Below are 27,030 nucleotides of genomic sequence, written 5' to 3' on the forward strand. Positions count from 1 at the left end.
AGGGCTCTGCGTCTCTCCAAACTGGGAAGTCAGCCACAGCCTGGGCATCCTTCCCAGCCCCAGCCTGGATCCAGCTGCTTCCCTTCCTTATTTAGAGAGATGCACCCACTCCCTCCTCGGCAGGTTTTCTTAGGAATGTCTATTAATATCAGACGGAGCCCAGCTCAGCTGCTCCCATCAGTCGGACTCCTCCCTCGGAGCTGGGCCCAGTGTGCCCCCGGGCCCTGTCCCCACTCCTGCCTCCTCGGGCCATGGGCTGCCACCCTTCAGCTGCCATCCAGGGCTGGAGGAGGCTCAGCCCTGGGGCAGCATCTACCCTAAAGCCCGAGACCCACTGCTGGTTTGAGAGGGCAGTGGAACCACAGAGGCCGTGCTGGTCTCTGCCCTGAGCAGGGCGGGGCCCTAGGCAATGAGACGGTGCAAACGGCCCCGGCTCCACTAAGCCGGCAGGGACCCATGTCAGACGCAGGTTGATTTACGTCAGGGACACAACAGGAATTTGGGGGAAGCTCTGTGCCCTTCCCCAGGGCTGTATGCATGCAAAGGGGGGATGGGGAGCGGGAACAGAGGGATGGGGATGGACTCTCGCTGATGACCCTGCTTCCAGAGTAGCACACTTGTTGATGCCCAAAGCGTCACACACCTGGGCACTGACTGTGCCAGTTCCCAGCCTTGCAGTGTCCCTGGATCATCCCCTCCGCCAGTGGCCAGCACGGACCCTTTGTGCCCCCTCTGCTCTCAGTCATGGCTGTAAACATGGCATCAACTCCAGGGTCTGGAATGGCCTGGCTGGGGCAGTCTGGGCTCCAAGCAGCCATTCCTGGCCCTGGCCATTCCCATGGGCCCCCAGGGTTGGAGGGGACTGGGGTTCCACTTCTTTTGCTATTGCTGTGTTCCCAAGGACAGCACCCTTCCCTAGATGGGTGGGAAACCGGATCCCCATGTAAACAAGAGAGTGACAACAGGAGAGCTCCAGAGGGCGCCAGGAATCTGAGCCGCCATGCAGGACAAGGCTACCTAGCCGGGGCTCCCAACCTCTCCTCCAGCCCCCTAGTGACTGCTCCACTCCCACAGCAAGCCTGTATATGGAGTGTCATGGGGAGATGTGCTCCTGCCCTCCCCTCTGGCCTGTGCTGCTGCCCGCTCCCAGAGAAAGGATGGGGAAGATGCTGTTTGCTGGGTGGATGAGAAAATCCAGGCCTGGCTCTTCTCCCAAGGGCTGTGCCCAGCTCCCAGGCTCAGCTGTGGAGTGGATGGGCTTGGCAAGGCCAGAAGCAAGCCAAGGATCCTGTAGTCCCATGGCATCCTCCTCCCCTCCTTGGACAGAGCCTTGGGCACTTTGCTGGCACTCCCCGGTGTGTCCATCCATGGAGCTGTGACAGCGCCTTCAGGCACGGCTCGTGCTCCAGCATACCCAGTGCTAGACAGGTGTCATGCCCGGCCCTTTGGCCACCATGCCGGGGCCTCTTGCAGCCGAGCTGGTCCCATCCCCTCTGTTGCCATGTCAGGCTTCTCAGTGCAGGGCGTTCCACTCCCCGGGTGCAGAGCCAGGAGGTTCCTGCTGCTCCTTGCGCTCTGCGGCTGGAGGCACCTTGGGGTGAGATGTTTGGAGGACAGTCAGGATGGGCTCTGGCCCCTGCCTGAGGGGCCAGTTACAGGAATGCAGGGAAGGGAGCCATGGGGTAGAGGGAGCGCTGGAGTGGGGGAAAGACAGGACGACGCAGGGACATCTGAGAACTGGGGGGTGAGGGGGATAGAAACAAGGAATAAACCCTGCCCCCCCAAATAGCTGTAGACATTGGCTGGCAGAGACCCCACATCATCTGGAAAAAGGGATAAATACGCCAAGCTGCATGGCCCAGCTGGGCTGGGAGATGAGCCAGCCATGGGACAGTGGCACCTGGGAAAGGATGGGGGGTTGAAGGCTGGGCGGGGGCAGGGTCAGAGCGTGTGGCATGGCTGCTTCCACCACTTGGGGGGCCTGGAGCTCACAGGGATTCCTCAGCTTATAGCACAAAAGCAGGAGATGTTCTCGGCCTGGGACAGGGAGCAGGCACCTGTCCTATCCATCCGCCTTCCCCCATTCTACCTGCCCTGCCCCTGCCCCCCAGCTCACTCCCCTGCCCTCCCCAGCCCCGCCCCAGCCTGGGGGCCCATATGGAAGTCACCTTCTTTGCTGCGCTGAAGGCAAAAGGTCGTTCTCCCCCTCAGGCCCCCTTTTCTCGGGCAGCCGTGGGCTCTTCCTTGGCTCTTCCCAGGGAGCCAGCTGCCTCCAGCTGGGACCCTTTCCCTCCTGGGCCAGCCCATGGCAGGTGCTCAGCCGGGAGGAGCCGTGTCTCCAGTGTCCTGCCCCCTGGAGGCGTCGAATTCCTCGCCGGCTCCCTGACCTGCTCTTAATCCCCACTGCTCGGCCAATAAAGCTTTTGCTAAATTAGGTAAAATGGCCTGGGCACCAATCAGGGGCCGAGGGCTAACGGGAGGCAGCTGATAGGCTGCTGCAAGAGCGGCACCCGGTGACACCCAATGGCGTGGTGCTGGGAGGCAGGATGTTGGTTGAGGACAGTACAAATTGGGGGGCCAGGGGCGGAGGGGAAGCTCCTGGGGTCTGTGTGTTGCAGGCTGCGGTGACTCTGGTCTGTGGGCGCTGCCGGGCGACCAGTCAACATGGTAAGACCCTGTGCGGGAACAGCCTGGTAGCAGATGGCGCGGCCTGGGCTTGTGCTGGCAGAGTCTGGAGTGGGGGAGCTGGAGCCGGGCTGGACGGTGGGGGCACCTGTGCGTGGTGGAGGTGCGTTCCCCCGCTGGGAGATGGCCAGCTCAGGCGTGTGCCCATTGGAGAGGCTGGCACAGGAGCCATGGGACGGTCAGGTCCTGCAGGGCAGAGATTATGCTCCAGGAGGAGCCACTGCCTATGGGAACATGCACGCGGGCGAGAGCGCTGTGCACAGGGCGGCTCCTGATCAGAGCGTTAGCAGGGGGAAGTCGGCTGGGCTGGTTGTATGAGATCAAGGCGGATCGGGGCTACAGGGACAAGGTCCCTGCGGGTGGGGGGTGTTGGGGCATTTGGGAAAACAAGGTGATGATGTTGCGATTTGCAGAGTTTCGTCCCATACTGTCCCGCCCCCTCCCCTCTGAACGGTGCCAACCCAGGGGTGTGGAACAGGGCACGGTTACTAAGGAGCCCAGAGGGCTGGGTGAGGAATGGGCAGGGGCTGCTCCCATCTCACTCAGCTGGGAGAGGAAGCCCTGAGGCAGCCCTGTCCTAGCATCCCATCCCTTGGGGGTAGGGTAGTGCTGCACTGGGGGCAGGAGGCTGCATTTCGACTCTGAGGAAGCAGAGGTCTGGCTGGGATTCAGGAGCAGCGCTGAGCACAGCAGGCTGGCCAGTAAGCTGAGCTCTGGGTCATAAGACACCCGTCTGCAGGCCTGCAAGCTCCCACCAGCTGCCTGGGCCTGGCCCTCAAGGAGTAACTCAATCCGATTCCCAACAGGTGCGTGGGCCTGGCGTCCCGCTGGTCCCCTGAAAGGGAGCCGAGTCTCTGCTAAGAATAGCCGCGCACGTCCAGGGCTGGGAACCCCCAGCCCGCAGGTCCCACTGCAAGTGTCGATGGAGCAGCCTGGGCTAGGCTAGTGACCAGGCAGCCAGCAGAGCTGGGAGCCGGGCGCTCAGGCTCATGCCCAGCCGCAAGGCTGCTCCCCCCAGTCCCAATGACCAGAGAGGCAGAGGAGTTGGGGGGGCAGAGGATTGTGGGGAGTGAGGGAGCTGCCCCTGGAGCTGAGCCTGGGGGCAGGTCATGGCAGGGAGGGAGCCGGGTTCCAGCAGCAGCAACTGGCCATGAGTGGCCTGTTCATGCAGGCCCCTCCCCGCGGCCTGCAGGATCTCGGGGCCAGCCGCAGAGCTCACAGGATGCTTGGCAGCCCTGCAGGGGTTGGTTGGGGACCGCCCAGGACAGTGCACAGCTGACAGGTCTGTGTAAATCCCATGTAATACGTTCACGCCTGCCTTTCCCTGGCACACGCCCGGCACCCAGGCCATGGGATGCCCATGGACCACGGTGGGCAGTGGCCTGGGTGGCAGGTGCTCTGTGGCAGGGCTCTGGGACGTGCGGCTGAGTCCAGAATTGCATGGCTCTGAGCTCAGGTGCTGGGGCTGTGCTCAGCCTTGGGGTCTGGGTCTGTGTGGCTCAGGGACCCGCCTCGCCTGCACCCTGCTGCAGAGAGGGGACAGACCCGGCAGCTCCCCCTGGCCTGCTGAGAGAAGAGGCAGCAGGGCCTGGGCTGGGGCTCTGGGTGAGCAGCTGTTCTGTTTGCCTTACAGACGACGGATCAGCAGGCGGAAGCGCGGTCCTTCCTCAGCGAGGAAATGATTGCGGGTGAGTGTAACCGAGCCCCTCTGGGCACTGGGCAGGAGGGGCTGTCAGAGCTCCCCGCAGAGAGGGGAAAGGACAGGAGCTGCTGGCCCAGGGTGACGCAGAAAGGGGACCTGTCTGCAGGACCTGCCCTCTCCTGGGAAGGGAAGAGGGCGATAGACCTGACCAGCACATCCTACTCCCAAGCCTGGGAGGGCACTGGGCTGTCTCCATGGCTCTGCCCACCCCTTGGTACCCGGAGGATGCCAGGGGCCCAGAGCCGAGCAGAGCGATGGGCACTGGGCAGAGCTGAGGATCATTCTCAGCTGCTGGGAGCTGGGCAAGCTCCCTGCTAACTCGGGCCTGTCCTGCAGAGTTCAAGGCCGCCTTCGACATGTTTGACGCGGATGGCGGCGGGGACATCAGCACCAAGGAGCTGGGCACTGTCATGCGCATGCTGGGGCAGACTCCCACCAAGGAGGAGCTGGATGCCATCATTGAGGAGGTGGATGAAGATGGTGAGCAGCATCTTCCTCTCGGAACAATCCCTGGGGAGGGGGCAGGGGCTGGCGGTTCCTGACCTCAGGGCGGCTTCTTCCCGCAGGCAGCGGCACCATCGACTTCGAAGAGTTCCTGGTCATGATGGTGCGTCAGATGAAGGAGGATGCCAAGGGCAAGTCGGAGGAGGAGCTGGCAGAGTGCTTCCGCGTCTTCGACAGGTGAGTCAGCTCCACCGGCCTGGCTCAGAGGACGCGCGTCTCCCCCCGCGCGGCTGGGGGCGGGGACCTGCAGTGACCAGCTCAGTGTGGGGGGGTCACATCACTGCCGAACTCTTCTGAGTCTCGCTGCCCCCGCAGGCTGCAGGAAGGTCCCTGGCCCAGTGGCCATTGACCAGGCTGCCTCACGCGTGGCCACAGACCCCTGTGCCCTGACTAGCGTTGCTGCCTCCCTTTCAGCCCAGGGGACGCCCGTCTCTGCCCCAAGTTCCACCTGAGCCTCAGTCATCCAGGCTCCTGCGCTGGCTGCACCAAGTGGGTCGGCTGCTAGAGCAGGGGCCAGGCCGGGGGCTCAGAGTTTCTGGCCGCCCCTGCTCTCCGCCTGCCCAGCCAGCCCTGCTCAGAGCCGCATGCCCTGCCCCACAGGAACACAGACGGGTACATCGATGCCGAGGAGCTGGCCGAGATCTTCCGATCCTCTGGCGAGAGCGTGACTGAGGAGGAGATTGAGGAGCTCATGAAAGATGGGGACAAAAACAATGACGGACGCATCGACTTTGATGGTGAGGCCCAGGGCTCCCTCACCAAGGCTTTGTGGGGCTGCCCAGAGCAGCTCTCATGCCCCCACCCTTGGCTGGGCTCCTCCCTTCCCCAGCCCACCTTGAGCCCAGCAGATCTGTGCTCAGAGCTCTCCTAAGCCCCAAGTGCTCCACCTTCCCAGCCTCTCCACTGAGCTGAGGGATGCCCCCGCGTACAGAAGGGCCACAGCTGGGTGTGGGCGCCAGGGTACCCTGATAGCCCGATGCCAGTGAGCGTTGTGCTGCATTACGGGCATGCTGCACCCCCCATCCCCAACCCAGCCCCTGAGCTCCCTGCACCCACTCCCCAGTGCTGACCCGGTGTCTGGCTGCTTGTGCCTGCAGAGTTCCTGAAGATGATGGAAGGTGTGCAGTAAAGGATGGACATTCCTGCAAGCCAGACCCTGCTTCCAGCCCTGCTCCATCACCGCACAGCAAAGCCAAGCCCACTCTGGGAGCAGCCTCCAGCCAGAGCACCTGGTCTCCCCTGCCCCGCGAAGCGCTCGCTTTGTACAGTTCCACTGTTCCCCGAGACCAGCTCCCTTGTGGCCATGCCCTGGGGCTGGTGGGTTGTGGACTCACCTCTCACATGGCTGGAAAGAGCCTTTCCCCCATCTGTAAACGCTGTGTATAGTACTGAAGCCTCATTAAAAGGGTCAAAGGTTTGAACCTGCTGGAGCCTGGATTCTAGCTGGTTCTGATATGGGGAGTGGAGCGGGCAGGGGACCCTCTGGCCAGAGACCCCAGCCCAGGCACCCCGGGAGGAGTCTGCAGGAAGCAGGTGGGGGGATGTGAGGTCCCCCCAGGGGCATGACACTGGCGTTGGGGCAGGGTGGGGGGACCACTGCCAGTGCCTGGGGTGGGTATCACCACGTGTGGCCGGTGCAGCCCTGCTCACAGCACTTGGTAACTGCTCGTAGCAGCACCTGGCGCCCCACTCAACAAGCAGGGCCATTGTGCCCCAGACTGCTGCCATCCGCTGACGAGCGGCGCCTGCCCCCCCGTGCTCGCAGCCTGGGTTAGTGCCAGGCAGGCAGGGCTCATGCAGGCAAGCACGGGGCGCAGCTGGGCCTCCAGTGCATGCAGGGAGCAGCTGGACTCAGGTCGACTGGGCGCGGCCAGGGGGCTGCACTCTGGGCTGCCTTTCCCACATGGCCGCTGGGGACCAGGCCAGCAGTGAGCTCAGATTTTCCGCAGGGGAGGAGCTCACTCGCTGGCAGCTTTGCATCTCAGCACAGGGGCTGCGGTGCAGGAACCAAGCGGCCACCCAGGCCCTCCCTTGTGGGGCTGCAGGGACAGCCGGAGGGGGCAGGGCCCGGGACCAGGGCACCACTGAGGAATCCCTTTACCTCAGGGAAGGGCTGGCCCACAGGGCACGGCTGGCCCACAGGGCGCAGGGGCTGGGAACATGGGGGTGCTCTTATTCTGGGGGGGCTGAGTCACACTGAGCCCCTCCAAGCCAGGAACCTCGGCAGCCATCACCAGCCTGGCGTGGCAGAGAGGCTGCACAGTGACCCCATGCCAGCGCCCCCTCTGCTCTCCCTTACAGGAACCGCTTCTGCTCCAGTCACCAGAGCGATCACAGCTCGGGCTGCCGGCCCCACCCCAACGGGTCCTGGGCCAGCCCCTGCATTGCAGGGCCACATGCATGGCCCCGGGGGACTGCCTCCCCCATGGAGGGGCTTCGTGCTTTAGAGGATCACTTTCAAACAGCCCCTAAATCATTCAGGGTGGGGAGGGAGACAGCCAGACTAGGGCAGGCCTTGGGCCGGGGGGCAGGGCCTGTCGTCACCCCCTGCTGCCCATGGCTAGGCCCCCCCAACCTGTCAGCAGGTGGGATCCCACAGCCGGGGAGCCACAAGCACAGGCCACGGCAGCTCCTCGCCACGGCAGCCGGCGACAGGGTCCCATCTAGGAGGAAGATGAAACTTTGGGAGCCTCACAGGCCAGGACTCCCCCCCCTGCCCAGCCCCCCCCCAGGCCTCATGGGTTAAACCCACCCCCAGAAAACAGCGAGGCAGCGCCATGCCCAGTGGCGCCTCTCGCCTGCCTAGACCTGCCGCAGCTCCCCTGGGACCCCTGAGCCCGCCCCTGACAGTCTGCCTCAGGCTCAGCCTGGCCAGCCAGAGGAGACTCCAGCAGCGGGGAGCGAGGGCGCTGCTCCCGGGACCGGGAAGCCGAGGGGCTGGGGTGCAGCGGCTCCGACAGCCAGAGTTTGCAGGGCTGGCTCAGGCCTGTCCCCCAGGGAACTGCATTGCATTGCGGTGACAGGACTGGAGCAGGGAGGCGCTGCTGGCGGGGGGAGAGTCCGGCTCCTCCAGGGAGTGCACAGTGAACAGCTCGGCACAGGCCACCTTCCCACTTGGTCCCTGCCTCTCGGAGAACAGCTGGAGCCGACGAGGGGTCCTGCATCACAGGCAACAGCAGCCCCCAGCCTGCACGAGGCCCCTGAGAGCCCTTTGTGGCTCAGCCCACCAGCTACACCCAGGCGCGGAGGCCCCGGCCCCGGCCTGCTGTGCAGCCCGACCCACTGGCTGGTGCCGCTTCCCTACCCACCAGCAGGCCCTGGAGCAAGCGAGGCCCAGCTGAGGCCCTGGGGGAGCCGGTCCTGGCTGGGCTGCATGCGGGCGCTGGAGAGGGACCACCCAGCAGCAAGGTCCTTGCCCTGGCAGATGTCCCACGCGCCTGACTCCCACAGCGTGGGGGAGCTGAGGGGGGCGTGTGCAGCCACCCACACCTCCCTGAGCAAAGTCATCGTGTGGCACAACCAGCTGGCGCTGCAGCTGGGGGGCACGGCGGACTCGCCCCAGCTGCGGGATGAGCTGCAGGAGCGGAGCAAGGAGGCGCACGAGCTCAGCAAGGGTAAGGAACTGAGCCCAGCCCGTTATCGCCTGGGGACTGCCTGCCCGGAGCAGGGCAAGAGAGGAGGGGAGATGCCAGGCTGCCCCGCCCCATGGCCCAGCTCAGGAGGCACGGCCAAAGATCCCAGCTGAAGGGCAGCACAAAGACAGAGCAGCCTCCAGCCCAGCCCCTGGGTGCTCGCTGCACAGGGGCTGTGCGCTGGGCACCTGCTCTTCCCCAGGCCTGGGGCTACAGCGCTCAGACAGCTTGGGCTGGTCTAGCAAAGAGCATAGACCACCCTGCCTGTGGCCAGCTCCTGCTTTCCTCTGCATTCAAATGGGAGCCCGCTCCCCATGTCCGCCTCCCTCTCGGCCTGCATCTTCTGCCCCAGAGCCAGGCCGGCCACACAGCAGCAGCAATGGGCAGTTCTGAGAGCTAATGCTTGCATCCCCCGCCAGTGCCTTGTCCCCATGGAGAGTAACAGCCAGCTAGCATTGCCATGTAACGGACCTACTGAGCTCAGGTGGTAGAGGCTTGAGCTGTGGCATTGAGCTCACCCCTCTGTGAGCCATGGGGAGGTTGCTTGTTACCCCTCAGAGAGTTACTCTTTAACCTCCTCCCACCCCATTAGAGTTGGTGGCTGGGGGTTTCCTTCTAGTAACAGAGGGCAGAGTTTACACCTGCAAGGATGTGCATAGGACCACACCCCTAGGTGAGAACACGCCGTGCAGATGTCTTGGGCAAGCCCACTGGACAAGCACACAGCTCGCACTCAGTGCTCACAGTTTGGCCCTCTGTCACCAGGATATTTCATCACAGCTGGCTCCTTGCTAGGACAGCTGTTCAATTACCTTCCACTCGAGCCCATCCAGTGCTTTGCTCTGCTGGCTTCCCTCCCAGGGATGGTAACACTGAATGCACATCTCCCTGCAGGCCTGCGGAACATGCTCCTAGCTGGGCTGCAGCAGCCGCTGGCCAGCCCAGAGGAGCGGCAGGAGCTGGAGAGGCTGTGGGTGCTGTCCCTGTCAGCTCTGGAGCTCTTCCACCAAGACCTCTGCAGAGCCCATCATCTCTGCCAACTCTTCCCCCTGCAGGGGTGGGGGGTGCAGCTGCTGAGCACTGGAGTCACAGGGAAGACCACAGATGGAGGGCACAAGCCCTGGAGGAGGCCAAGCCGCAAGGGCACCAGGAGCACAGAGCAGCTGGGAGCTGCCCCCAGCCTGGAGGAGCAGATTGAGCATGTGGGGGCCATGCTGCTGGAGATGGAGACCAGAGTCAATGTCCCTGTCTGGACAGTGGAGGCCACAGAAGAGACTGGGCCTGAGAGCAGCTTGGCCTTTGAGGCAGAGGGGTCATGCAGCGAGAGGCAGGCTGCAGAGGTGGCAGGTGGCCTAGGGTGCTGTGGGCAGTGTCAGGACTGGCCTGCACTCTGCTGCACAGTGTCATGACCATCTACCCATGCCAAGGGGCAGGAGAAAACCCAGAACAAGGACCCTTGGCCATAGCAGCTGAGAGAGAAAAATTCCTTGGCGCACACAGAGCCCCACAGGGAGAACCAGGAAGAGGGCTCTGGCTTGGGGTAGGAACAAGTTGGCTGAGGGCACCCCTGCCAGCAGGGCAGACAGCTCAGTGAACACGTGGGACAGCGTTGGCAAGCTGGGTGAGCACTGCAGGCCGAGGGAACGGGTGGTTAAGAGGAGCCATCGCAGAGGAGACCATGGGGGGGATTAATAAACGCCATTGTTCTCCCACTTGTGTTCATTCCTGTAGAGCTTGCAAAATGCCCCTCCCCTAGGGAACCATTTCCACCCCCACAGCAGTGGCGGTGATGGAGGTCACAGAGATCTGTGCTTGGAATCTCCATCTGCTGGGGTGACGGGCCCCAGGCGGTGGGAGATCAGCAGCTGAGAGCTCTTGGTTCAAAATGCCCTGGGCTCAGTTCCTGCTGCGGCATGGCAGCCAAGCCAGAGGGGGTCACTGTGACCCAAGACACCATGCGGCTAAATGCAAGTACTACGATCTGTGCAAAACCAAAGTTAAAAAACGAGAGTTTATTTATACAGTAACCGTGGGTTCCACCTGCAGAATTAATTTAAAACAGCTTATGATACAGAGTCCTGTACAGAGCAGCCAGAGGACAGTTCCAGAGAGCAGACAGGGACGGACAGACAAACAGCTGTGGCCCAGGCAAGCGTCAGGTCTCCTGGCTCTTCGCCTGCTTTGCGTATGTTTCCTGCAGGTATTTCTTGAAGGCTAGGGAGGGAGGGGAGAACTGTTGGAGAGGGGCAGACTCTGGGACCACAGGGGCTCACCCTGGGCTTTTTTGTAGCTCCTGCAGCTGGTGAGAGGGTCACCCTGTGACAGGCTAGGAAGGAAGACATCCTCCTCTACTAGGCCAGAGCACAGCAATGAAGCCAGGCTGAGCGAGTGGCCAAGTCCGAGGCCCCCCATCAGGTACAGTCCCTGGGGAGGGTGATTATTACCCAAAAAGGTCTGAAGGCAGCTGTCCTCCCCTCCATGCCCAGGTGCTGGAGGGCAGCTGTAACCCTGTGCTGGGCCTGCAGGCAGCTCAGCCAGGAGTAGCCCAGAGCCATAGTGCCTAATGGACCCCAACAGGAGACACTCACCTGCTTGGTTCTTCCAGAGTTCGGCCGCATGTGTGTTCAGGGGGCTCTCAATGTTCGGCTCTGAGGATTGGGAGACGGGATTGGGAGGTCAGTGTGAGGACAGAGGAGGCTGCCTGTTTCTTACACAGCAACACGCCCACCCCACTCCTTAAGAATGGCCCTACTGGGTCAGACCAAGGGTCCATCTAGCCCAGTATCCTGTCTGCTGATAGTGGCCAATGCCAAGTGCCCCAGAGGGAATGAACAGAACAGGGAATCATCAAGTGATCCATACCCAGCTTCTGGCAAACAGAGGCTAGGGACACCATTCCTGCCCATGCTGGCTAATAGCCATTGATGGACCTATCCTCCCTGAATTTATCTAGTTCTTTTTTGAACCCTGTCATGGTCTTGGCCTTCACAACATCCTCTGGCAAGGAGTTCCACTGGCAAGGTTGACTGTGCGTTGTGTGAAGACATATTTCCTTGTGTTTAAACCTGCTGCCTGTTAATTTCATTTGGTGACCCCTAGTTCTTGTGTTATGAGTAGCAACACTTCCTTATCTACTGTCTCTGCACCACTCATGATTTTATAGACCTCAATCAGATCCCCCCCTTAGCCGTCTCTTTTCCAAGCTGAAAAGTCCCAGTCTTATTAATCTCTCCTCATACAGAAGCCATTTCATACCCCACATAATTTGTTGCCATTTTTTGGACCTTTTCCAATTCCAATATTTTTTTTTTTTTTTTTTTTGAGACGGGGCGACCACGTCTGCACGCAGTATTCCTGGTGTGGGCGTCCCATGGATTTATTTATATAGCAGCAACATGATATTTTCTCTTATATCTATTTTTTTTGACGGCTGCTGCCCATTGAGTGGATGTTTTCAGAGAACTATCCACACTGACTCCAAGTCCTCTTTCCTGAGTGTCAACAGCTAATTTAGACCCCTTCATTTTATAGGTATACTTGGGATGATGTTTTCCAATTTGCATTACTTTGCATTTATCAACATTGAAGTTCACCTGCCATTTTGTTGCCCAGTCACCCAGTTTTGAGAGATCCTCTTGTAGCTCTTCGCAGTCTGCCTGGGTTTTAACTATCTGCAAATTTTGCCATCTCTCTGTTTACCCCTTTTTCCAAGATCATTTAGGAGTATGTTGAATAGGACTGGTCCCAGAACAGATCCCTGGGGGACACCACTATTTACCTCTCGCCATTCTGAAAACTGACCATTTATACCTACCCTTTGTTTCCTATCTTTCAACCAGTTACCAATCCAGGAGAGCACCTTTCCTCTTATCCTGTGGCAGCTCACTTTGCATAAGAGCCTTTGGTGAGGGACCTTGTCAAAGGCTTTCTGAAAATCTAACTACACTACGTGCACTGGATCCCCTTGGTCCACATGCTTGTTGACCCCCTCAAAGAATTCTAGTAGATTGGTGAGGCATGATTTCCCTTTATTAAAACCATGTTGACTCTTTCTCAACAAATTATGTTCATCAATGTATCTGACAATATTATTCTTTATTATAGTTTCAACCAGTTTGCTAGGTACTGAACTCAGGTTTACAGGCCTGTAACTGCCATGATCACCTCTGGAGCCCTTTTTAAAAACTGTCGTCACACTATCTATCCTCCAGTCATATGGTACAGAAGCCGATTTAAATGATAGGTTACAGACTAGTTAGTAAATGTGAAACTGCAGAACTGAGTTCCTTCAGAACTCTTGGGGGAATACCATCTGGTCCTGGCGACTTATTGCTGTTTAATTTATCAATTTGTTCCCAAACCTCCACTAATGATACCTCAAATCTGGGACAGTTCCTCAGATCCGTCACCTAAAAAGAACGGCTCAGGTTTGGGAATCTCCCTCACATCCTCAGCCGTGAAGATTGATGCAAAGAATTCATTTAGTTTCTCCACAATGGCCTTATCATCCTTGAGTGCTCCTTTAGCACCTCGATTGTCCAGTGGCCCCACTGGTTGTTTAGCATCTGGTCACATGCTCCCCCCCTCCCCGTGATGCCCTGCTCCATTCAACACCCTGTGCCCTCCTCCCCTAGCTCACACCCCAGCCTGCTTGCTGTCAGCTGTAGCTGTCATTCTATTTGTATCATGGTAGCGCCTAGAAGCCCCAGCCACGGACAAAGCCCCAATCACACCCGGCCTTGTACAAACCTAACAAAAGCACTGTCCCTGCCCCAGCGAGCCGAGCTGATGGTCCCAGTATCGGATGAGACAACGGACGGGGACACAAGGAAATGATGAAGCAATACTGATGGGCTGTAGTCACAGCCCACCTGTGGGCTAATCACTTGGAGGCAAGAACATGCTTTGGGCAAGCAAGGGGAGTGAGGAGAGTGAGAGGAGACTGCAGTGGGAAAGGGGAAGCCCAGGAACTCAGAGCTGCAGGACACCATGGGGCAATCCCCAGGCAGCCTCACCTCCCAGCAGGCTCTGAATGGACAGCAGGATCGTCCGGACGTCGTAGAGCGCAGACCACTTGTCCTTGAGGATGTCCAGGCAGATGTTGCCCTGCGTGTCCACGTTGGGGTGGTAGCAGGGGGTGAGGAACTTGACAGTGGGGGCATTGTAGGGATACCCATCGGGAAACTCCAGGGAAAGCTTATACCTCAAGTCCTCGTACACCTGGGGGAGGGAGGAAATAGAGAGTTAGCAGGACGGACCCAGGCCCCTCCGTGCCTCAGGGAGGCCAGGCAGACCCCTGGGCTCGCTTGTCCCCCCCTCAGCCCCCGCAGGCTCACCGTCCCAGCGGCGCCGTCGATGGTCCCGATCCATCGGAAGAGATTGTCCGACTCGGGGAAGGCGGAGATCCCTTTGTCGCCGGCCATCTGAGCAGAGACGGGACAACGGTCAGGAGCGAATGCCCCGGCGACACTGCCCCCCCCCGCCGCAGCCCCCCCGGCAGGCCGGGGGCCGCCCCGCAGGACCCGGCCCAGGCCAGCCCCGGCCCAGCTGAGCCCTGCCGGGCCTGGGGTCCGGTCGGGCCGCCTACTCACCATCAGCGCCATCAGCTCCTGCTGCAGCCTGCGGGGACGGAGGGACATGGGCGGTGAGGCGTGGCCCGCAGCCCCCCCAACCAGCCCCCCTGCGCCCAGGCCCGGCTCCCCCGCCCCCTCCGCCCAACCGGCCCCCCCGCGCCCAGGCCCAGCTCCCCCGCCCCCTCCGCCCAACCGGCCCCCCCGCGCCCAGGCCCAGCTCCCCCGCCCCCTCCGCCCAACCGGCCCCCCTGCGCCCAGGCCCGGCCCCCCCGCCCCCTCCGCCCAACCGGCCCCCCCGCGCCCAGGCCCGGCCCCCCCGCCCCCTCCGCCCAACCGGCCCCCCGCGCCCAGGCCCAGCTCCCCCGCCCCCTCCGCCCAACCGGCCCCCCCGCGCCCAGGCCCGGCCCCCCCGCCCCCTCCGCCCAACCGGCCCCCCCGCGCCCAGGCCCGGCCCCCCCGCCCCCTCCGCCCAACCGGCCCCCCCGCGCCCAGGCCCGGCCCCCCCGCCCCCTCCGCCCCAACCGGCCCCCCCGCGCCCAGGCCCGGCCCCCCCGCCCCCTCCGCCCAACCGGCCCCCCCCGCGCCCAGGCCCGGCCCCCCCGCCCCCTCCGCCCAACCGGCCCCCCCGCGCCCAGGCCCGGCCCCCCCGCCCCCTCCGCCCAACCGGCCCCCCCGCGCCCAGGCCCGGCCCCCCCGCCCCCTCCGCCCAACCGGCCCCCCCGCGCCCAGGCCCGGCCCCCCCGCCCCCTCCGCCCAACCGGCCCCCCCGCGCCCAGGCCCGGCCCCCCCGCCCCCTCCGCCCAACCGGCCCCCCCGCGCCCAGGCCCGGCCCCCCCGCCCCCTCCGCCCAACCGGCCCCCCCGCGCCCAGGCCCGGCTCCCCCACCCCCCAGCGCCCTCCGCCCAACCGCCCCCCCCGCGCCCTCCGCCCAACCGGCTCCCCCGCCCCCCCCGCGCCCTCCGCCCAACCGGCTCCCCCGCGCCCAGGCCCGGCTCCCCCGCCCCCCAGCGCCCTCCGCCCAACCGGCCCCCCCGCGCCCGGCGGCCCCCCCCCCAACCGGCCCCCCCGCGCCCAGGCCCGGCTCCCCCGCCCCACCGGCCCCCCAACCGGCCCCCCCGCTCACCGCTTCCCCACGGAGCCGCGGGCCGCGCTGCTGCCGGGCTCGGCCCCCTTGCGGGCGGCGCTGGGGCGGGCGGCGGGGTCCGCGTTCTGCGAGGCCATCGCGGCGCTACTTCGCCCCGCCCGCGCTCCCGCGGCCGCTCGCTCCCCGCGCCGGCGTTTGAAACGAACCCCCGGCCCCTCCGCCAATCAGCGGCCCGTTTGGTTTCGATCCAGCCAATCGCGGCTCGTCGGGCACGGGGGCGGCCGGGCAACCGGCCTCCCGCCCGATGGGCCCCAGGATTGGCCCGAGGCAGCGTCAGTTACCCGGGACTGGCCGTGACGCGAAGGGCGGGGCAGGGCCCTTAAAGGGCCAGTGACCCGCGGGGCGGCAGCACCGCCCCCCTCCCGGCCGGGGCTGGCGGGCGGGGCGCCGGGAGGGGGGCGGGGCGCCGGGAGGGGGGCGGGGCGCCCCCCCCCCCGCCCCAGCCAGGCCGCCCCGACTCCCGCCCCTGGCGCGGGCCCCCCCGACTCCCGCCCCTGGCGCGGGCCCCGAACCCGTGTCGCCCCCGGCGCAGGGCCGATCCCTCCCGCACCACCGGGCCGGCTGCGGCCCAAGCACGGAGGACCGGGGCAGCCTGGGCCTAGATCAGCCCCGGGGGCAGCGCCTCAAGAACCCTCCCCAGGAGGAGCCGCTTGCCCGCCCTCGGCCCCGGCTCCTGGCCCCAAGGAGGGGGAGAAACTCTCCTTCGCTCACGGGCCCTGGCTAAGGAACCAACAGCTCCCTCTCCCTCCTTCCCACGCAGCTATCCGCCCGGCCCCCCCCGGCCCCGGCCCGGCCCCCCCCGGCCCGGCCCGGCCCGGCCCCGGCCCCGGCCCCGGCCCCCGCATAGGCGCAGCAGGCTCCAGCAGGCTCCAGCACCAGCGTTTATTACAAATCTCTTTGTACACGGAGAGGAGCTGAAACAGGAAGTTCACACAGAAAAGTGCAGCGCCGAGGAGAAGCAGGAAGCAGCCAGTAACTTTGCTTACTGCCAGCCACCACCCACTCGGGGAAGGGCCCAAACAGCTCTCAGGAGGTTTAATCCCAGCTGCTGCACTGCTTTTCCCTGTGGGCAGCATTCTGCTACCTGGGCCCCTGAAAGCACAAGCCCCAACATGTCCAGTGAAACACCAAGGAAGGAAAGATAAAAAAAAACCGGGCAAGAGTCCATGTTGTGACAGGCTGTGACTGGATGCCGCTTGGCAGGGAGGGTGAGGTTTCTTATGTTTCATGGGTTCCCTCTGGAGGCTGTGGGTCCCCTTCATGGCGAAGTGTCTCCATATATTTCTGCATCTTTTCAGTCATCCAGGCAGGTGGGATAAAAGGTTTTAGTTCCTCCAGCTTCAAATCAAGAGAGCTCCTGGTGAGCAAGTGGGAGACGGGAGTGAGCATGTGGGAGGGACACAGACACTGTCTGGTCAGATTCAGGAAAGCTCAGCACCCACTACTCAGGTAAGATTTTCCAGAGAAGGGGGCTCCCATGAGAAGCCTGATTTTCAGGAGTGCAGCATGGTGGGCACACACTGGGTGCTGAGAAGTCTCATCCCAGTCGTGGGTGCTGAGCACAAGGTCATCTGGTAGAGCATAATACTAGGCAGGACCCACTCTGCTTCCTGCCTTGCTCGCTCTCTTGCTCCCTGTGGACATGACGACTCCCCCATCCCCTCCCCCTGTCATTTCTAGTTTCATAAAGGGGAGATGGCAGGGGTTTCAGCACAGCTGAAGTCCTGGTTCCTTGCCTCACCTGTAATCGTCACTGGCAGCCAGATCCTGAATATCCTCCTCTATGAGGAGGTAGGCCTGCAGCAGTTGGGAAACAAGAGATGGTTAGGAGCCATTCTGGTTGAACATACACAGGCTAAGAAGATTTTCCACTTGGCTACTCAGAAATGAGATCTGCTGGCATGAAGTAGTGGCGCTAGCTCTGTAAATAGCACCCACACCCCAATACCTCAAAGAAACCAGGTCAGGTGTGAGCAGAATTGCTCCTGAGAGTCCAGGGGAAGTGGGTTTCTGCATCTCATGGTTCCACCTTGCTCACTCTTCCAAACCCTCATCGTCATAACAGTTGCATCAAAGCTGATGACTTCCTCGGCTGAAGCAACAGTCGCTAAATCTCAGCCCCAAGTGATGAGGAGCAGAGAGTGGCCTGCCAGACAGTGCTCTGAAGGGGCTACAGCATGGATGAGCCCATCAGAAAACCCAGAGCCCTGGAATCCGGGCTGCTTACTGCACTGGGTTCAGCTTATTTGCACACTTTAATTCTGAGCCAGTCTACTTTACGATTCTCTCCCTGTCCCCACCAAGATCCCAGGCTGCGGCAGGAGCCAGCCCTGGCCACACTCACCATCTTGCCCCCTGTGGCCCTCATGTGCTGCTGTTCTGCCAGCCAGTGCTTGTCTTGAGGATCAGCCGCATACTGCAACAGAGCAGCAAGGTGAGAACACCACGATCAACATACCAACATCTATAGCCACCATCATGGGGCAACTTCTGGGTGTGGACACAGAGTCTAGGCCCAGTCCTCTGTGGAAACCCAGGGGGTAACCCCATGTCTCCCAGTAAGAGATTTTCCTATGAATAAGGACTCAGCCCCATCCTGCTTACTCCTCAAAGCAAAGCCTCCTGTGCCGAGCAAATTCATCACCCACCAGGAAGCAAGTCTAGTGTATTACATTCACTTTAATACTTCACAATAGATTGAAAAATTGTAACGTCCACAATGTACTCGAGTCCCTGCCCCGGGAGCCCAACAAGCAACGTCAGCAGGGTGTGAGGGGGGAGAACATACAAGCACAAGTAGACATTCCCCACCCCCATCACAGGCAACTTCTGAGCAAACCCCAAAAGAAGCACTGTGCTGAGGTTTCTGACCTTAAAGAGATGGGGGTGTTTGATGTAGAGTCGCCCTCTGGTTCCTCCCATTCCAAGGGCCCTGAAACAGGAACATGGTGGGGGGAGGGGGTTAGGCCTGTGCAGAGGGGCAGCTGAAGTGTGATGTATGGAGGCTTCCTTCTGTCCCCAGAGCCTGTGCCCTTCCCACTCTGCTTCAGAGTGCAGAGAGATTTAACTCGTGAGAGGAGCACCATGGGCTCCAGCCCCAGAGGCAGTGCTGCTGCCCCCTTCTTCCCCTTACCCAGAACCCTGGGGCACACAGCCAGCACCCCACAGGGCGATTCCTTACTTGTTTGCTCGAGATCCCAGCACAAAAGTTGTGGACTCAGTCAGCCGGGCTGGATCCCACTAAAGAGTGATTGGGAAAGGGGCAGAAATTAGAAACCCAATAGATCCAGATCCAACACCCTTTCTTTGAGCCTCAGATTTCTGTAGCAAACTCCTGCAGGGGCCCCGCTGGCTCTGGTGGGCTCCATGGAGGGGAAAATACGCCTCATACCTTGACTGATCTAACAGGCAGTGGAGTTTCTCTGGCCTTCCCAGCAGAACGTGCTGCCCTGGGACAGTTCATCCATAGCCAGGAGGAATCTACTTCCTCTGAGCTGCTGGGCTGCACCGGGGAGTGCTCACAGGCTGTGCATATGGAGGCAGCAGATGAGGGCCTCCACCCAGCCCACTGCTCTCCCCCCTTTGTCATTGCAGGGAGGAGGCAGAGCTGGGTAAAGCCTGACCTAGAATCAGCCTCTGTTCCTGTAGGTGGCAGCACGATCACTGCCAGAGGCAATGGGGAGAAGGGAGGCTGCATGGAGCACTACTGAGCCAAGCCCAGAGAAAAGACAGCCAGCTGCACACTGTACCTTTGGTCCCTCCCGGCGCACTGGCTCACAGGATTTGAGCTTCCACCTGAAGGGGAAAGAACACAAAATAGTCCTGAATTCCCAGAAGGCTCATGCCAAGAAGCCACAAAAGAATTTAAATCAACACTGGATAAAAAGCACTAGGAAAGGGCCTGCCAGGAGCAGATCCTGTGGGGAGGGCTGGTCATCCACAGTGTGTTGCCAGCCATAGATTTTACTAATCCAAGCTGCCTACAGCCTAAAACGATTCTGCTCTCCTGATCGGGACATACATCCCCTCCCCCTCTCCAGACAGACAGAGCACCCCTGAATATCCCTCTTCCCCCACACACCCATTTCTCTGGTGCTGGCTCCTCTTCCGCATCAACCCCTCTCCTCTCCAGAGTCCCACAAGACTCTCAGCCCTCTACTCTCTTGTATCTCCCCTGGCTCCTCTGATCCCTGCCTTGAGCCTTACCCTGACAATACTCAGCCACACATATTTCAGGGCCTTCCGTAACCCTCCCCCATGACCTCCCTGACCAGGCTCATTTAGCTGAAGAAAAGCTGGCAGGTCTCACACACACAAATGCTTCTCTTGGCCAGGAGGAGCCCCCACGTTGAGCTCCAGACACTCCTCTTCCTTCTTGACTCAGACCTTCCATTTCCGTCCAGAGGCCCTGCCCTGAATGCCATGCTTGACCATGAGTTTCTCTCTACATCCCCCATGGCTGCAAATCTGTCATTGCCACCTGCGTGACACACTGCCCCTGTGTGCAGTTGCCCTGACTCGGCCCAAATCCTACGCAAGTCTCCATCTTCTCGGCAGAGCTTCGTCACCTCTGTTACTGCAATTTCCTTCTCTATGGCTTCTGAGTCCCCACCCTCCTGTCTCTAGCACAGGCACTATGCCTCTGCCTTCTCACTGGCAGGGAGCGGGGCCATAGCGCTCCCATCTACAGGCTCCTCATTCACTTGTTTGAGCTTGGCCAGGCTCCAGCCAACCACGTGTATCTTCACTCCCCTCGCCTGAGCCTTCTTTTTGCCCATATGCACAATCTCACCATAGCCAAGAACTTTCTGCCCTGCGGCTCTCATGTTTGGAACTGCCTCCCTGTAGGGTCTGGACTCGGAGAGAGCACGAGTCAACCTCAGCTGAAAGCATCTCGCCCACTTGCGTGATCCATTTGCATGAGACACACCAGGAGAGAGAGAGCTGGGCTGCCCTACGCCCTTCCTCAGCCAACCTTGTGTCTCGCCTCTTATCTCCACACTTACGTGGCCACACCTGAGGCTCCACGATCGTTCAGCAGGCTCTGCCCTGGAGGTCGCCCCTTCCTCTGCAAGAGAGAAATCCCTCTTTAGCTCACTCACCTGAGAAGCACACATGTGCATTCCCTGCTGGGAAGGCGGGTGTCCCAACCACATGAGGAACCTGTTAAGAGTAGCTATTAAGAAATGCTGAGACTGGGCAAAAGGAGCCAGCATTCCTGAGTAGAGTCGGGGCCACAGGCTGCCCTGGGGGCTTCCCCCTTCCTAACCCTCTCTCAGCTATAGGGAGGGAGCAGCCAGTGAGGCCTGCACAAGAAATGAGGGCCAAGCTTCCTCATGAGGCAGTGTATTGGGGTGGAGTCCTTGCATGGGCCTTACCTTTTTGGGAACAGGGCTTCCTCGCCGACTGGATTCCTCTTCCATCTGCCGGGCACGCTGGCGAAGAAATTAGCGATGGGATGAACACAGCCCTTCTCTCTCACAGAAGCACCCTAGCCACTCAGACAACTACCCTCTTCTCCGTTGCACCCAGAAACGTGTGCCACTCGAACAGGTAGCGCCACCCCAGCCTGATCCTTAGAGATGGGCACACGGGGTTCTACCTGCCCAAGGCAGAGACCAGGCCTGGGCCCCTCCTCTCCCAGCCTTCACTCTCCCCAATTCCATTTCCTCATCAGAAGGACTGACAGAAAGGCAAGAAATCCACTTACACAGAGCTCTCCTCTGCAGTCAGGTGGCTTTACAAAGGACAGACTGGCTAGGAGATCCCTGCTCCACCCCCTTACTTGTTCTGGTTCCATTTCTTGATCATCACTACCAGCACGTAAGAATCTAATACTGCTAGGGGCCTCTCCTAGCTCCTGCCAAGCCACTGCTAGAGAAAAAGCAATCAGAAGCCCAACCCCAGTCTCCCAGGCCAGGTCCCTGAAGTTCAGCCCTCTGCGACAGCAGCTCTACCTTTGGCACTGACTGCTCATGGGTCAGTCTGGGTATCACCTTCTTGCCATCAGAGAACAGCAGCTTGGCCTGTGGGGAGAGAGGGAAGGGTTATCTGCCTCCAGGAAGCTGCTGTACTTTAGGGCCTCCAGGAGGGCCAGGAAGGAGGCTGGATGTGGGACAGGTTCTCTCCCCGAGAGGCATTCACAGATGGGTTTGATTCCTATAACAGCTTTTACACGCGGCCTATTTGGCTCAGATCACTGGAATAACATGAACACAGAGTCTCAAAGGCCAGAAGGGACCTGGCTGATCATTTAGTTTGACACCCCCCCACCCTCCCCAATAACACAGGCCAGAGAACTTCCCTGAATTAATTTCTGTTTGAACTGGAGCAGATCTTCCAGAAAAACATACAAGTATGATTTTAAAATGTCCAGTGATGGCGAATCCACCACGACCCTTCGTACATTGTCACAATGGTTAATTACTCTTGGCTGTTAATAATTTGCACCCTATTTACAGTCTGAATATTCTTGCTTCAACTTCCAGCCATTGCACTGTGTTAGACTTTCATCTGCTAGACTGAAGAGCCCCCATCAAACTTCTGTGCCCTAGTTGGGTACTTATACACTGGGATCAAGTGACCTCTTAACCTTCTCTTTAAGCTAAACAAATTGAACTCCTTGAAGGCAGGTTTTCCAATCCCTTAATAATTCCCATAGTTCATCTCGGATCCCCCCTGTCCAGCATCCCTCCTGACTTGTCGACATCAGAACTGGCCACAGAAGCAGCTGAACCAGTGCCAAATACAGAGTTAATGTAACCGCTTTATTTGATTTCCCCCTCTTTCTACATCCAAGGATAACATTTATCCTCTTGGCCACAGCATGACACTGGGAGCGCGTGTTCAGCTCATTATCCACAATGGCCCCCAAGTCTTTTTCAGAGTCACTGCTTCCCAAGCTAGAGTCCCTCACTCTGTAAGTATGGCCCACATTCTGTATTCCTAGATTTATACATTTACACTGAGCCACATTACATGCCTATGGTTTGCTTGCGCCCAGCTTACCAAGTGATCCAGATCGCTCTATCAGTGACCTGTCCTTTTCATTATTTACCATTCCCTGCATTTTTGTGTCATCTGCAAACTTTATCAAGGATGATTTTAGGTTTTCTTTCAGGTCATTGATAAAAACGTTCAACAGGGTGGGGTCAAGAACTGATCCCTGCGGGACCCCACTCAAAGCACACCTGCTTGATGATGAGTACCCGTTTACATTAGAGAGCTGTCACTTACCCCTTTTGAAATCCATTTCATGTGTGCCATGTTAATTTTGTATCATTCTAGTTTCTTAATCGAAATGTACGGTACGTAGTCGAATGCCTTTTACAGCCACACTAGTGTGTACAAGGTACAGCAACACTATTGCCTTTATCAACCACACTTGTAACCTCACCAAAAAGATACCAAGTTAGTGTCACAGGATCTGTTTCCCGTAAGCCCACTCTGTTTGGCATGATTTCAAGGAGGGCACAATAACTATGTATCAGTCGAGCCCTCACGTCAGACCCGTCAGAAGACTCAGATATGCTTCAGTTCAGAGAGTGGCTTCTGCTGCCTTGCACAATGTGCCCATTCTGATGTAACATGTTAGTAAGCGCTCTCCAACTCTACAGGGTGCAAACTCTGGCAGAGGAAAGGCAAAGCTGATCATTCACTGGGAGGTTGTAGCTCCTTTCTATTAATGAGCAGAAAATTGTGAAATCTAATTAAGATCAATTTATTTACTTCAATTTAAGATCGGAGAGACGCCTCTCCTGGAATGTAGATGCCCCAACAGATAATTAATATCACAAACAAACCCTAGCAGCATTAGAATCTCAGAGATAGGAACTAGTCAGTCAGCCACCTACACAGTGGGCTCCTCCCCGCCACTTCCTCATTCTGAGCAGCAGAACCTCAGCCCCTCCAAACCCACGCCAAACAGAGGACTGGGCACAGTGCCTCCAAGGTCACCACATTTGGGTGTTTCAGACCAGGGAGAGCAAGTTCCAGAGTCCGGGGGGGCCCTCACAGACAGTGTCCTGCCAACCGCCCTCTCCGTTCTATAATTAAAGGGATCCAATTTGAGTACCCCTCCAACAGAGGCGGTGGAGGCCTGGCCCAGGGAGAGAGGTGTGGATCCCTGAGGTAAGGCCAGTCCCAGGCTATTTAGGGCTGCAGAGACCAATGGGCAGCCAGTGCTGAACCCGGAGCATGGGGTCATGTGCTCCCAGAAAAGGGCCCCGCTCAGTAAGTAAGTGCCACGTTCTGCACCACCGCCAGTCTCCAGCTGGCTGTAAGGGGCAGCCCCATGCCGAGCACACGGCAATAGTCTGATCTTCAGGTGCCTCAGGCCTGGAGAACAGTGTCAAGATCGGGATGTGAAAGGGAAGATCCCCACCTCCTGGCCAGGCATGGCTGGTGTGAGGCTGACTGGGTTACAGCGGTGATGGGATCATCCCACTGCTGCTGGGGGCCTAGAATCACCCCTGAAATTCCTTGTTGGTTGGCTTTGCATTAACCAGACTTGGAGAGAACTAGAGAAAGGGGTGGGAGAGGAGAAGCAGCTCAGAGCTGGCTCCATACCCCGGCTCCTCATCCATGTCATGTTTATGAGGCCAACATCACCACAGTGTGCATGAGCTGGAGAAGAGCATGCAGTTCCTTCCACCAGAGCCCTCTGCTGGCTGATCCCTACAACCAGCTCTCCCTAGGTCAGGGATACTCAGACCCCAGTGGTTCAGGAGCCAAATTAGCGATCAACATTACCGAAAAGAGCCACAGGAGTGTGAATTCATTGTTTCATTTACTGTATAATTCGCACAGCAAAATGACTGACCATATATTATGTTTCAGAGTAGCAGCCGTGTTAGTCTGTATTTGCAAAAAGAAAAGGAGTACTAGTGGCACCTTAGAGACTAACCAATTTATTTGAGCATGAGCTTTCGTGAGCTACAGCTCACTTCATCGGATGCATGTATTATGTTATTAGCTACAACTGCTTAACAACACAGTAAAAGCACCCTGATTGGTTAATAATTAAGTCACACACCTCTTAATATTGTGTGCTGCAAAGAGCTGCAGGAGACACAATAAGGAGCCACTGGTGGGTGGTGAGCCACAGTCTGAGTATCCCTGACCTAGATACAAAGGCATGTTAGCAAGGACATTTTGTACTGTGAGGTTTTGGGCACCCAGCCTGTGAGTCTCTGCATCCTCAGGAGATTGTGGGGCAGATATTTCCACCCCTGTGTTCTTTCTTACACGGCTACTCCCAGAGGGCGGTGACCCCAGCTGTGTTTGGCAATGGCACAGCCCTACCTGTTCTAGGCAGCTCCGACATGTTTCCTGGATGAGCTGCTCTGGGTCCACCTCCTCCCCGACATTCTCTCTCACGTTAACCGCTGCCTTCTGGAAAAACTGGAAAGGGGCCCAAGAGATGGTTAGAATGACGCTGGCTGCTCTAACCTCTTTCCAGAGGAGGCTGCCTCCTGGGGACAAGGCTCTCATCTGCACAGACAAAGTCAGGGGCTGGTGACTCCAGGAGCCACTTCTGCTCATGCTACAACCAAATACTGTATGGTCATCAGGGTCAGCACTGAGCACCCGGGATGCAATCCCATCAGGAAGTTCTGTGCCCCTTGGGAGCAGAGTCCATCCTCTCTGGTCACTCGCTGTTGTCCACCAGAACTTGTTTTTAAAGTTTCATCTTAACTGTGCGCATTTCGACTCCTCCAGAAGGGACTGGGAGCCCTCTGAGTGGGACCCTTTCAGGGTTAGACTGAGCAGCCCCCACCTGCCTTTCTTATCCAGTTCACAAGGTTGCGGTGTGTATGTAAAGAGGGCTACAGGGCTGGGGCTTCACTGGGTCAGTGCCTAGTAGCACAGGCTGGAGGCAGGAAAAGGCTGAGATCCACCCAAGAGATTTCCCTTTCCTAGTGAGCTTTTACCTTCATGTATTTATTGAAGACTATTTGGATCTCCTCATTGATACTAGGCTGCAGAACAGCTCGCAACAAATCCATGGAGACAGCAGGATCTGTAAAGCTGAACACGAGATAAATTACTCCACCCGCCCTTACTGCCCCACATAGCTCAGAAAATCCCCAAGGCCCAGAATCCCACTCTACAATGCTGTTCCAAATGTTCTCACCCACATGGATGTCCATCAGAGTTCACAGACTTCTAACAAAGGACATAACTCTAACAACACAGGCTGCAAGCTTATTTCCACACCAAATCTAGCAGCACAATTACCCGCTGACTCCAAACCTAGGTCTCCCAACAGAAGAGAAGTGTTGGATATAACACCCCTCTGAATTCATCACTGCTTCAAGTGTCAGCTGGAGAGGAGTGATGTAAAAGTATAACTGGGTTCAAAGAAGAACCAGATAAGTTCCGAGAGGATAGGTCCATCAGTGGCTATTAGCCAAGATGGTCAGGGACCAAACTTCACACTCTGGATGTCCCTAAACTTCTGACTGCCAGAAGCTGGGATTGGATGACAGGGGATGGATCACTTGACAATTTCTGGGATCATTCCCTCTGGGGTATCTGGCATTGGCCTCTGTTAGAAGCCAGGTACCGGGCTGGATCGAGCATTGGTTTGATCCAGAACAGGCGTTCTTATACTCATTTGAATCTCCATTTCACCAGGATTGGACAGGCTGCTGAGCCAGTGACCTGTGCTACCACTAGACTCTGGGTCATCTCACAGTGACCACCATCACTTAGCAATTGTAGAGCATTTCAGTCTTCAAAGAACTTTATGCACATTACTTCCCTGGGTAAAAAGCCCCATTTTACAGACAGAGAAACCAAGACCCAGATCACCAAAATGCCTTGCTCAGCGCCGCATCGGGAGTTAATGGCAGAGCCAGGATTAGAATTTGGGAGCTCCCATACACTGCCTTTCCTCAGTCCTCTAGACAACGTTGCTTCTTCCTGATATCAAACCCCATTTGTTTGGGTTTAATCCTATTGTTTAGTGGGTCTGGTGGGTGGCAGGGGAGGGTCTTTTTAACTGCCCGAGAGGGGAAAAATCCCTGAGCACCTGCACACCTCGGGATGCAGCGACTTCACAGGCCAGAGACCCGTCAGCAAGCCCAAGGCATCTCGCGTCTGCCAGGAGAGCCCTGTGTCGGGACGAGCAAGGCTGGGCGCTGGCTGCCCAGCGCGGCCCCTCCTGGCAGCACCCCACCGTGACGGCCCCAGCCCGGGGGCAGCTGGTACCTTGTTGTCATCTGCGAGCGCCGACCCCGCCGCTGCACCTGGCGGTGCTTGATCATGATGTTCCAGGGGCTCTGCAGGGGGAGGAGCAGAGGGGGGTTGGAGCGGGAAGTGCCCAGAGAGGGGCCCGCACCCCGCCCACCTCAGGGCCCGGCGGGGGGGGCACAGACGGCCCCCCTAGATCGGGGGGGGCGCTCTGGGCTGTCAGGCAAACCCTACAGGCCGCTCCGAGCGCAGGGGCCGCCCGGCCCCGGCCCCGGCCCCGGCCTGGAGCGCCCGGGCTCTGCCTTACGGCGCCGGCCGAGCGGGAGCGGGAGCGGGGCGGGCGGACACGGACGGCCCCGCCCCGCCGGCTCTCAGCGTGCTCACCAGCTGCCCGTCCCCCTCCTCCGGGCCCCCTTCCCCCGGCGGCCCCGGCTGCTGCTCGGGATCCCGGGCGGCCCCCATCCCGGCTGCGCAGCGCCCCCGACCCGCCGCACCGGAAGGAGCGGGGCCGAGCGGACGTCATCAGACCCGCGACGCCTCGCCCGGAGGGAGCGCGACGGGCTGCCATGGCAACCGCGCCGCCATCTTGCTGCG

General features: G+C 59.3%; 4 protein-coding genes across 8 annotated transcripts; 2 read left to right on the forward strand and 2 right to left on the reverse strand.

The window, feature by feature from the left end:
• Positions 1 to 754: 754 nt before the first annotated feature.
• Positions 755 to 6,293, forward strand: TNNC2 (troponin C2, fast skeletal type). Its single transcript, XM_073309796.2, has 6 exons — positions 755 to 2,667; positions 4,319 to 4,373; positions 4,724 to 4,867; positions 4,954 to 5,068; positions 5,492 to 5,628; positions 5,989 to 6,293. The coding sequence occupies exons 1-6, from the start codon at positions 2,665 to 2,667 to the stop codon at positions 6,018 to 6,020; spliced, it is 486 nt and encodes a 161-aa protein (XP_073165897.1). The 5' UTR covers positions 755 to 2,664; the 3' UTR covers positions 6,021 to 6,293.
• A 1,625-nt stretch (positions 6,294 to 7,918) lies between these two features.
• Positions 7,919 to 10,319, forward strand: LOC140897316 (regulator of G-protein signaling 9-binding protein). The gene is made up of 2 exons (XM_073309788.1): positions 7,919 to 8,505; positions 9,418 to 10,319. The coding sequence occupies exons 1-2, from the start codon at positions 8,265 to 8,267 to the stop codon at positions 9,930 to 9,932; spliced, it is 756 nt and encodes a 251-aa protein (XP_073165889.1). The 5' UTR covers positions 7,919 to 8,264; the 3' UTR covers positions 9,933 to 10,319.
• A 197-nt stretch (positions 10,320 to 10,516) lies between these two features.
• UBE2C (ubiquitin conjugating enzyme E2 C) lies at positions 10,517 to 15,573 on the reverse strand. Of its 2 annotated transcripts, XM_073309793.2 has the most exons (6): positions 15,220 to 15,568; positions 14,115 to 14,142; positions 13,860 to 13,946; positions 13,539 to 13,743; positions 11,112 to 11,171; positions 10,517 to 10,737 (listed from the first exon to the last, which is right to left on the reverse strand). In XM_073309793.2, the coding sequence occupies exons 1-6, from the start codon at positions 15,315 to 15,317 to the stop codon at positions 10,679 to 10,681; spliced, it is 537 nt and encodes a 178-aa protein (XP_073165894.1). In that variant the 5' UTR covers positions 15,318 to 15,568; the 3' UTR covers positions 10,517 to 10,678. The 2 variants fall into 2 exon arrangements, with proteins under 2 accessions (XP_073165894.1, XP_073165896.1); XM_073309795.2 differs by lacking the exon at positions 11,112 to 11,171 and having other exon boundaries at positions 15,220 to 15,573.
• Positions 15,574 to 16,107: 534 nt separating this feature from the next.
• DNTTIP1 (deoxynucleotidyltransferase terminal interacting protein 1) lies at positions 16,108 to 26,929 on the reverse strand. Of its 4 annotated transcripts, XM_073309778.2 has the most exons (13): positions 26,821 to 26,927; positions 26,455 to 26,525; positions 25,173 to 25,269; positions 24,544 to 24,642; positions 21,198 to 21,266; positions 20,619 to 20,675; positions 20,247 to 20,308; positions 18,990 to 19,035; positions 18,422 to 18,480; positions 18,112 to 18,172; positions 17,585 to 17,656; positions 16,982 to 17,037; positions 16,108 to 16,597 (listed from the first exon to the last, which is right to left on the reverse strand). In XM_073309778.2, exons 1-13 carry the CDS (start codon positions 26,896 to 26,898, stop codon positions 16,459 to 16,461), a joined length of 966 nt encoding a protein of 321 aa, XP_073165879.1. In that variant the 5' UTR covers positions 26,899 to 26,927; the 3' UTR covers positions 16,108 to 16,458. The 4 variants fall into 4 exon arrangements, with proteins under 4 accessions (XP_073165879.1, XP_073165887.1, XP_073165880.1 ...); XM_073309786.2 differs by lacking the exon at positions 24,544 to 24,642 and having other exon boundaries at positions 26,821 to 26,929; XM_073309779.2 differs by lacking the exon at positions 21,198 to 21,266 and having other exon boundaries at positions 26,821 to 26,928.
• Positions 26,930 to 27,030: the final 101 nt, after the last annotated feature.

The sequence above is a fragment of the Lepidochelys kempii genome, chromosome 13, assembly GCF_965140285.1.
Source record: "Lepidochelys kempii isolate rLepKem1 chromosome 13, rLepKem1.hap1, whole genome shotgun sequence".
Lineage (NCBI taxonomy): Eukaryota > Metazoa > Chordata > Testudines > Cheloniidae > Lepidochelys > Lepidochelys kempii.